Raw genomic sequence first — 11,464 nt, 5'->3', positions numbered from 1 at the left:
AATAATTTCCCAGCAACTCAAATATTGAATAAATAATCAAAAAACCCAGCAGCTCCAACAAATTTCCAGCAAACAAATCAAACTCCAACAAACCGAAATATATATATATATATATTTTTATTCGACTTTCCTCTTTTTTTTTTTTTTTTCTTTTCACTTATAGAACATAAACAATTGCAGTAGCAAGAATAATTACCAAAATTGCAATTCCAATTCCAATTCCAAAACAAACACCAAACCCGTGACCTCCAAATAAACACAAATGTGCAGTTTTTTTTTTTTTTTTTTAAATGTTGCCGCAAACTCTTTTTTTTTTCTTTTTTTTTTTAATATATGAATGCAAATATCTAAGACTAAAACAGCAAAGAAAAAATCAACAAAAACCAAATTAACAAGAACAATGATAAAAGACAACCAACAAACTAGGAAACAAAAATACGATAAAACTAGGAAATCCTAATTCAACTAGGAATGAATTTTTTTTTTTTTTTAAGACGCTGAACGTGTATAGGATGGATGCAACCTTAACCTAATGCTAAAATTGCAGAATAACACAAAACAAATAAAGCAAATAAAGATAGATCAAACCTGAACAAAACTTAGCTTTGATACCAAATGATACGAACCTAGGACGACCTGCTTCTAAACCCGTATTATATTAGCCCAGATCTTTAATTAAGTTCAAGTTCTAATGGAATGGACCTCAACCCCTAACCAACCTGTGGTTAGAAACCTTGGTATAATGTAGACGCCACAATAGGGGATGGAAAACCTATTGATAAGTCAAGCTAAAACAACCAATTCTCTAATGGTGTTTTAGGTGTTCTCAAAGAACAAAGAGATAATTAATCGCACAAGTATTTTCTCAATCAAATCAAAGTTGTATTATTATTTAAAAATAAGCCTTTAAATAGGCTACAAAGCCATGAAAAAAAACACTAGAACATAAAGAAAACCAGCCACCACACATAAAGAAACCTAGTTAGCTGAAACTATACTTCCTTTCCTAATATAAGTTTAATTAATTAATTCCTTTATATTAAATTAGAAATTAATTAATTTACGATGGAAAGAATAAAATAAAAACCTTCCTAAAGTTATTTTTCCAGAAAATAAATAAATAAAAGCCAAAAAGTAATGGTAGTTTCCTAAAACAAAAAGTAAAAACAAATTAGGAAACTAAAAATGCTAGCCTTTTGATTAAGTTGACTTTGATAAATCTTTGACCTCTTTGAGCTTCAAATCAGCTTCTAGATGCTTTGTAGGATGCCAAATAAACTGAATATGAAGTCCCACACGTTGCCCATGCTTGGAAAAATAAGAAAAGGCTAATACAGTAAAATACAGTAAAGCCAGCAAGCAATACAACAAATTCGGCCAAATTGTTGATGCTGTCTGTACAAGCCCTTTTTGATTGCATTTGAGGCTGCTTTAACTTGATTCCATGACCTCTTAGGCATATGTGTTGAACCCATAAAGAATTGGAACCATTTCATGCTTCCTAGACTCCAAAAATGTACCAAAACCGTCACCCGGGTCCGTATCAGCTTCCACCACTTGGATGCTTCGAATAGGCTTTGTATCTTCAAGTATGGACAAGCTCTGTTGAGATTGATTACCCTCTGTATAAATACTCCCAGGTTTCCCTTAAATCTCTTAATTTGAGCTTTTGTGATTGGCCTAGTCTTCATCCGTGTCGAGTCAGCACCCCAGCGAGTTATCGGTGGAGCGGGCTCGGGCGGAATCACATCATATTGTCCATTTTGGCCCAGGGTTCACTCCCTCTCTCCCCCTTGGCCTCAAGGTTTTGTCAAAATGCGTCCTGAAGGGAGAGGTATCCACAGCCTTATAAAGACCGCTTCGTGCCCCTCTCCAACCGATGTGGGATGTTACAATCCTCCCCCCTTGGGGCCCAGCGTCCTTGCTAGCACACCGATCCGGGTCCGGCTCTGATACCAACTATAACAGCCCAGTCCACCCGCATCAAGATATTGTCCTCTTTGGCCCAGGGTTCACTCCCTCTCTCCCCCCTAGCCTCAAGGTTTTGTCAAAACGCGTTCTGAAGGGAGAGGTATCCACAGCTTTATAAAGACCGCTTCGTGCCCCTCTCCAACCGATGTGGGATGTTACAAGCATTTTACTTCCCCTCATGGGAACGTGTCTTAAAGGGAAAGGTATCCACATGTTTATAAGCCATGCTTCATTTTCCTTTCCAACAAAACTGTGCGGGCTGGGCCCAAAGCGGACAATATCGCATGCGGGTGGACTGGGCTGTTACAGATAAGCTCTTGTTTTTCCTCATTTATCAATAATAGCAGAAGCTCAGAACCTGAGCACGAGGATTTAGGCAATAGTTTCGGGCCGAACCTCGTTAAATCGTGTTTGCATTTTACTAGTTTTATTTTCTTGTTCTTTCTAATTTCGACATCAATATCAAATTAAGTACCTCCTTTTCTATTAGTACTATTCTTTTGGTTATCAGTGCTCTGTCTGTTGGTTGATCTTGAGGAATCAGCAGAGTTAGGAGGAGTCAATGGCTGGACATCATATTCAAGCATGCCTTTTATAGCTGCAACATCTCCACCATCTGAAATTTCATAGGGTTTCGTTTCTTCACCATCGTCTTTTTGGGTTTCTTGAGGTGCCTCTCCCGTGTGTTCATATTCATACATAGAAGTGCTTTCCAGGAGTTTATTCATGACCTGAACTGACCATTTATGCTTTTCTTTCTTTTCCTTTATCTTCATTATGGCATTAGATCCTTTTAAAATGGCATTAAATATTGTAGAAAAACAAAGTCAGGAAATTTAGATGTATGTTGCATATGTGGTTGGGTTTGGATCTTTATCGAGTCCAAGAACGATCAAGATTGACTTGTATATAAGCTTTACAAACTCAATGCAGGTGGTGTAATTTGACGGACATATGTGTTGCCCTTCATTTGTTGGGGTTAGTTCTTTCCCTGTACATACAAATTGTATATAATATGAGTCAATGTGGCCTATTAATTTAACCCATTTAAGTTTAATTATGACATTTGAATCCAAGGACTCTGTTCAACAAATAAAAGAAACCAGCTATAATATTGTAGTTCATGCATGATTAAAATGGCTAAGAATATGAAATATTTGATTGCTACTGGTGTTTATATGTTTTATTTATTTTTATTTTTTTTCTGTGTCCATCTATCATCTATATGTGTATATATATATATATATATTCTAAACCACATTGTTAAGCATTCCTAGACGAACAAAGATTTTCTTTTTCATAAAACTTTTCATAGATCACGGGATAGTCTGGTTACAGAGCTTGCATTCATAATAACTTGACGAAACAGAGTCTAAACAGAGTGGCATTACATTGCTGACCGTTCTTCTTTCCATTGAGAGCAACGTTCGATCCTTCAGGGTTTTCTGCATGCTTTTGTTCTGTTTTTTTGGATCCCTGCTGTAAACCACTAAAATGAAAAGCAGATAAGTTAATTAGAGTACTCTACTTTCAGGGGAAAGAAAACAATTAGCATAATTGTGAGAACATTCCTACTATAAAAAAAAGCCTTCCCATTTGCTGATTTTTTACTTTTATTTTCAGAATTTCCAAAAAGCATGATAGTACCAATGTCAGAAAACAAAGAAACAAGATCAGAATCATACCAATTCGAAGAGCATTCCCCAGTAACTGAAAGAAATTTATGCAAATTTGATAGTTTTCTGGATGGTTAGGATTCTTTTCTTCCTTGAAACTTTTTATCAGTGATTCCCGGACATATGATGTTTCTTCTACTTTGAGGTCATCCACAAATATACCTTCCATATAATAAAGCACAGACAAAAATACCTTGTATTATACACACAAAGATAAAAAAAAAAAACAAAAAAAAAGAAAAAAAAAAGAAAAAAGAAAAAAGAAAAAAGAAAAAAGAAAAAAGAGAGATAAAACAGAAAATCTCTTCAAAGGAACACTCACAATGGTAAAGGATACTGTTCCATAGTCCAAGGTTGCTACCACTTTTGAAAGCAGAAGGTTTACTAGCTAAAACATGAAGTGGGGTAAATCCTCGTTCGTTCACAAAATTAACAAGTTCCTTATATAGGTGAATTATCTAAAATGCCAGATCTGTTAAGAAAAACAAACAATTTTCATGTTTATATTAATTCAGAGAATTTTAGCTACAGTAATTTTGCTGAACTATCTACAATTCAATTATATATTAATATAGAATTAGCATCTAGACAAATTGGCTCACCAAAGTAGTCACCGGCTATTACACAGTGTAGAATAGTCTTGCCACCCATTCTCCTACAATAAGAAGAGCCTTGCCCAGGTTCACAGTTTTGGTGAAGGCAAAGGGAAGCTTCCTTCTTACCGCGAAGAGCGGTCAAGAAGAAGGGAGTCTCTCTATCATTGTTGAAAGCACCTATCAAGGAAGGTTTAACAATAGCTATGCAACTGCACATCCTCATGTTCCCCATTGACGCCGCAATATGAAGAGGAGTATTCCCACTCTCATTCTTAGTCAGAAGTAGTTTTTCTGCATGTACAGGTCCTTCTCTGGAAATGATCTCTAAGAGTTGTTCCATGATATCTTCTTGGCCATCAGAGACTGCTACGTGTAATGCTGTGTCACCAGACCTTGTGATCTTCACCTCATGAGTCTTACTCTCTGCAGCATATATATGTATGACTTGTTTCCATTTGCCTTTCATCGCTATTTTGAACAAATCTCTCTTCTTGTTCTCCAATTGAAAACTCAAACTGGTTTGCATGGTAGAACCCTGCATGTTTCTTTCTTTCTATTGTTTCCCTTTAAATTACTTCTGGTAGAGTTGGAAACTGATGCTCATATCCGCATTTAACTGTTTTTCCTACATATATTCATAATTCATATACTCATTCCGGTGACAAAGTAGTCTAGTTCTATTTTCCAAAGATGATAAGGAAAAGATGGAAAAAGGAAAAGTTGTGGCATCCCTTAGAAACGTCTTCCAGAATCCCCCTTTGTAAAAGTTGCATTGTGAACTCTGCTTTGCATATCATATAATTTCCAATTCTAGAAATCACAACCGCTGATGCTTTTGTTAACAAAATAGGCCACACTTTTAGAAATTTTAAAGAAATAATATTAACTTCCATAAACAGAAATACTGGAAAAATTTACCAAAAACATTTAGAAAATAAGGATTCTACTACTTAATGATTCTTATTTCTATAGGCATAAAAACAATTATACACATAAAACAAAATATCATATACATAAGATAAGTGATAATAGAAATGTCAGGACCCGTCCAAAACCCCTCACTGGAACCCTGGACAAGCCATGATCTCAGGGAAACACCACTGAACATTCCAATGGAAAATCCAACAGCATCTCCCCTAAGGGAATGATTTACCACAAAATTTACCTGCACAAAGATACACTTGTATATGGTACCACCTTATCCCTCCCACCTTACTACAATAATTTCCACAATGGCAGCACTTCGATAACAATTTATATCAAACACATACGTATATATATACATATGAAATAGGAATAATCAACTAAATAAACAACCAATTATACCTTTAATCATTCACGTCCACCCGCACCACCCACTTATTGCCGTACATTTCAAATACTTTTCAAATATCGTGTTACAAAATATACTAATGTGTAATATAGGAAGAAAAGTAAAACAATCATCACATCAACAACAATAATAATAATAGGTATCGTTTTCATGATAAAAATGGTACTAATATCATCTGTCATATTTACTCCTAGGTAATCACTTGTCCAAGGACTATCACATAATTACAGTTGTCCCAAGGACTATCTCACATGCCTAAAAGCTACCACTTGTTCCAAGGACTATTATACTTGCCCAATGGCTATCTTTCTTGTCCGTAGGCTGTGATACTTGTCCGGATATACCATATGATAATAATAATATTAGTAGAAATAATATTAATAATAAAAATAAGAATAAATAATGGCAATAATAATAATAATAATAATTATTATTATAATAATGATGATATTATTAGTAATATGAAAATAATTGCAAACATAATTCTAATAAATAATAATCGTAATATTAATAACAAGAATAATATTAATAATAATAATGACAATAAAAGCAATTAAGTATAATGTTAGAAGATAGAATAGTACGAGGTCAAATAGTATTTTAAATTCAAAATATATTATGAAATACACACTCGTATCACGGGTATAAACGATACCCTCCAACATGCTGTGCAATCCATGATTCCAGCTGTCGTCGACACCCTGCTATCAATACAGTCTGGGGTGGTTGCCTAGATTGGCCGTCCAATCCTCTGGACTCGTAGGCAACATAGTTACTAGACTAGCTCTTCATGGACCACATCGGATCGTTGTCCCCGTACGGTGTGATACATACAAATATAATATATATATATATATTTACAAAAAAATACTTGATGCACATACTATATACCAGTGGTGTCCTACGGTGCCCAGCGTCCCAAAGCACCGTCTGACGGGGAGGTTAAAGAGAGAAACCGATATACGGTAGCGTGGCATCCCACCGCACCGTTGCTTAAACCATCATCCCGACCATGGAGGGGGGCGGCTATGGCCAATATCAAACTTGCCTGCCTTCGGTCCGATGACAACTCACGGGAGACATTACAACCTGCGCACTAATCACATCCATATCCACATGCGCGCTAATCACATCCACAACTACAGAACACCGATAAGTGTATGGTGCATCTAAAAACTATAAATTTTTATAGTATTATTAAAATAATAAGTTTCGATAAAATAAGATAAAATTAAGTTTATGAATAAATTAATTAATTAATTAATTAATACATAAATATATTTTATTTTGAAAATACTAAATTAATAAAATCAATTCATATCAAATATCATTAGAACCACATAAAATGTTATATATAAGTAAATAAATGAGAATACTTTTGTTATGCATCATAACCTCAATAACAAAATTAACAGTAATTTTGCAACAATTGAAAACTACAATTTCCTTAATTTCGAAGATATAAATTAAACGCTATACATAACTTTGGCACCATAATTTTAAAGAACAATTTTATTTAGGCATTACACACATAAATTACCATAACACAATATTTATATATATTTATTTACACATACACATGCTCATATACCTACAAAATACATGTGCATATAGTAATATATATATCAAACTAGCACATACCATGGAATGCACCAACACTTATATATCCGCATATGTATACATGAATGAAACACATATATGTTTGCAAACATACATATACATAAACCTATATACACAAAACCCGATTAGCCTTAACTCAAAAGTTGGGGTTTTTCTACATCTTGAGGATTAAATTAATTTAATCATTTCTTTGGCCTTTAAGAATCATTAGGAACTTAATGATAATTGACTGAAGACTTGTCTAATTTCTATCCAACTCTGGCACCCTCGGACAGTTCGGACCTCAACTTATTTTACTCATAACTTTCAAATCGTAGCTCCGTTTTTGACATGCTACTAGTCTACGGACTCGGATCGATGCGTACTTCGCAATGGTGCATCGGTCAACCTAGAATTTTTACCGAGTCAAAAAGTCAAAATTTGACCATTCTCGGTTAACGACAGTCAACTTGAGAAATTTCCGGTGTATTTCGGGACGGAGTGTTACAAGAAAACCCAATATGAGTTGAGCAACAATATAATTCTTTGGCCTAAAGATAATTTTTGCTCCGAACTGGTGTTGAATAGTTTTGTAAATAGCGAATGTCTTCCATATTACAATGGCTTTCTTCTGAGAATATCAGCATTTCAAATCCCCATAAACAGTTAACAAATTTTGTACACACTCTCTCTTAATGCAGATAAATGTACATGAATGAAACCAATTATTTTTAGTGTCTCTCTATATTTTAATCGTGGAAAACAGTCATATAAATAAATAAGATTTGCACCTATTAGTGAAGCAGTACAAGGCTTCATGTTACAAATGTAAGGATCTTTTTCATCTTAGAGTTGTCTTCTTCTATAAAAAAATTGTTTCCTACTTCATATAAATAACCCAATTAATTGACAACGAAATAATTAATTAAACATAATAATTTCTATTAACATAAAATTGCTAAATAAATCAAGAAGCTATTTAATTATTTGATGTTATATTCATTATATAAACGAGGAGTGTTTTTCTAAGACTTGGATTTGAAATTATGTATATCCCCAATATTCCCATGCGGTATGTTTCACACTAGAATTTAAAATTTTTTACTTGTGTAAATAAATCATAATAAAAGGGAAAGAGACGACAGTACTTCTTTAAGAAAGCAAAAATAAAGTAAATGGTGGAGAAAAAGTAAGTAACGTAGAGAGGATGACAAAATCTCTCTTTTCCTTTTTTTTTTTTTTTTTTTTTTTTTTTTTTTTTGGGTGAATATCTCTTTTTTTCACTTGATTAGTCCACAACTTCTCTGTTCAGCATTTCTTTTCCCTTTTTCTTTTGGGGTGAGTTCAATTCTCTCTTATCCTGTGGAGGGGTAAAAGAAATAAAGGCATATATTTTCCTTGTAATCATTTCATAACAAAGAAGGGTTTCATTTAGCTTGATTTTTCTTGAAATACGTTTTGTACGAGTTTTTAGTTCTGCAATCGATTTACATAATTGAAAATTCTGGTTCAATCGCCTTCTCTTTTTTCTACCCCCACTCCCTTTAATTACTCGGCAATATTCGAATTCAACTTTTATTATCTCAGTTAACCTCTAGGCAAGTTTTCTTGTTTTGTCCATTATTAATTTGAAATGTCCAATTGAATTCAATAACTTAGAGAGAAAGCACACCAAAAAGAAAATTAAAAAAAAAGAAAAAGTTAGATGGTAAACAGACCAAATGCTAAATCATTCATATCGATGTTGATAAAGGAAAAGTTAGTTTACCTTTTTATTTACAGCATAGCTATACTTAGCTCACCTCACCAAAGTTTCGAGATCCAAGTACTTTTTGACGGAAGAATCAGAGAAGTGAGAAGATGATAGCTTGTTTAACCATATATAAAAACTGTTTAGCAACTACAAAAACAGAAAAAAAAAAAAAAAAGTTTGATTTAAAAATATCATTTATTTTTAAAAAATATAAAATAATTTTATTCAGAATGAGCTTGATATACATTGTTGAGTTCTATTCCTATCCACTATGGTTTTTGGGATAGAGGATGATTTTACATATTATTAGTCTTATGACAAAAGGGACTTGTATTCCATTGCTTGGATTAGGTTGAATTGTTCTTTTGAGTTTTTTGGCTCCTGTAACGCCCAGTTTCTAGCTAATGGTCAAATTAAAGCTATACTTGCTAGAAAAGATTTCAGAGCTATTTGCCTAATATACTAACTCAAATTTCTTTCAATTAAATTCCTATCTACATATTGATAATATTGAAGAAGTGGAAAATGAAATTCATCAGAAACTATCACAACATAGCATATAAATATTGAATCATAAAACCCTGTTTCAAAATACATCAAAACACAAATCTTAGACAATTTCTTCTTCTTTTTTTTTTCTTTTTCGTTTTTTTTGAGATCATCTTAGAAAATAACTTATTTGGTAAAAATTTCACCCAAAAAAAAAAAAATAAAATTATTTGGTAACAAATTAACTTATTCCTCTGCATGTTTAAGCTTGCAGCTGACGTATTTAATACTGTGAACTAACGGTAATCAAACCGACTCTTGAAATTAGTCCGGAGAAGATCAAGATACAACGGAAGCTGGGCAACGGCGAATATGGAAATGGGAAGGCAAGTGGCAGCATAAACGGGAAAGATGGCATATCTGAATTTATCTTCTGTCACCAAAGAATGTCCAGATGAAAATGAAACCAAGACTCCTCCTATGGAAATGAAAAGCGAAGTTAATCCTAGTAAGAGCTTCACCGGAAGGTCTCTGGCGAAATCCCTTTGTTGGAACCGAGATGTGAGGATGGCCAAGAACATGATTAAGGCCGTGATCGAGAAGCAGAGGGCCACCAACGAAGCGATGGCGAAAATTTCAAAAGCTGTATGTTCTTGCAGTTTTGGTTTGCCAGTCTTCTCGTCGTTACCGCCTGGGATAGAAGCAGAGGTAGCGAAAGCAACACCGGCAATAAGAGCCGCCACAACGGAGCACGACTCTGAGATTTTGACAAGCCATTCCGCACCTTCTTTCACCAGGGTTGTGTGGGTTTCATTGAAAATCTCCTCTGCACTCTTTTCTTTGTTGTTGCGTCGAAAGGAGACGCGAGGCATGGAGTATTTCACGTACTAAAATGTTTGGACACGATATGTTAAAATAAGACATCAAAATATATACACCTTAATGAAATTTTGATGTGAATTCATGCGTTTCATTTATTCATTTTTTTTTTTTTTTTATATTATGAAAACAACGTCTATCCTAAAGGAATACATGTGAATCTGCACAAAAAAAAATCTATCAAGATATCTGACGAGTAATTAACCGTAAAAGAATATGTATTTGTATATATATATATATATGATATTTTGTTATATATTAAAGAATTAATTACCTCGAACCATTTGATTTCACACTGCATCTGTGCTGCACCACCGGGAATTGGCCAGAGTTTATCTTTAGAATAGACTGCGGCTAGGTGCAAAGCACTGTTCCCTTCATCATCTATTTTCCGAACGGTGCTTTCTCTCAGGAAATTTTTCCTTCTCAAGAAGTTAAATAAATTCACATGCCTATACTCCGCTGCCAACATTATTAAATTCTTCCTAGATGCATCCCTGTCATTAATGGCCACCGGATATTCTTTAAGGATTTCCTCCACTATTTCTATTATCCCATGTTTGGCTGCAACTATTATTGCTGATTCACTTGCTGCTGATTTCCGCCGTTTGAGCTGAATCACCTCCTCCTCGTCTGTGTTAAACTTTTTTTTGGATTTCACCTCTTCCTCCTCTATGAGGACTACATATATAATATTATTATTTCAAAGCCAAAAGTTATTAGGAGTTATATATATATATATTGTTTAGCAGTGATTGTGCATTTTAATTACCACCTTTTTGAACAGCTTCAAATGGGATTCCTTCATTGTCATCGAATACTTGTTCGGGGTCCCGATTTGGACCTGCAGGGTCTACGTAGTCATAGATTGTAGCCTTACTTAAGAGCTTTTTCATCATTTCAACACTCCATTTATGCTTCTTTTTAATTTCTCGAATGTCTTCAATGTAATCCTTTATCATTGTATATTTAGTTCCTACTCAGACATTAATTAACAAAGTAAAATTAAGAAGATTGTTTATATGTTCTAGTTATATTTGTAGTTATTTATATTAATATAAAAATGCTTATAAGGGGCATCTATATCCTTACCTAGTCCAATGAGGGTGGTCAATGTTGATTTGGTACAAAACTCGATAAAATCGCAAAACATGGAAGTCATTGCCTT

The 11,464-nt window shown here is 34.0% G+C and overlaps 2 protein-coding genes across 2 annotated transcripts; both read right to left on the bottom strand.

Moving 5' to 3' along the window:
* Nucleotides 1–2,438: 2,438 nt before the first annotated feature.
* Nucleotides 2,439–4,709, bottom strand: LOC125420581 (uncharacterized). Its single transcript, XM_060820336.1, has 3 exons — nucleotides 4,250–4,709; nucleotides 3,657–3,809; nucleotides 2,439–2,761 (listed from the first exon to the last, which is right to left on the bottom strand). The coding sequence occupies exons 1-3, from the start codon at nucleotides 4,707–4,709 to the stop codon at nucleotides 2,439–2,441; spliced, it is 936 nt and encodes a 311-aa protein (XP_060676319.1).
* Nucleotides 4,710–9,481: 4,772 nt separating this feature from the next.
* On the bottom strand, nucleotides 9,482–10,978 carry LOC112492988 (uncharacterized). Its single transcript, XM_060811521.1, has 2 exons — nucleotides 10,571–10,978; nucleotides 9,482–10,304 (listed from the first exon to the last, which is right to left on the bottom strand). The coding sequence occupies exons 1-2, from the start codon at nucleotides 10,766–10,768 to the stop codon at nucleotides 9,714–9,716; spliced, it is 789 nt and encodes a 262-aa protein (XP_060667504.1). The 5' UTR covers nucleotides 10,769–10,978; the 3' UTR covers nucleotides 9,482–9,713.
* Between the last annotated feature and the right edge of the window lie 486 nt (nucleotides 10,979–11,464).

The sequence above is a fragment of the Ziziphus jujuba genome, chromosome 9, assembly GCF_031755915.1.
Source record: "Ziziphus jujuba cultivar Dongzao chromosome 9, ASM3175591v1".
NCBI classification, from domain to species: domain Eukaryota; kingdom Viridiplantae; phylum Streptophyta; class Magnoliopsida; order Rosales; family Rhamnaceae; genus Ziziphus; species Ziziphus jujuba.
This window is presented reverse-complemented; position numbering and strand designations above follow the sequence as displayed.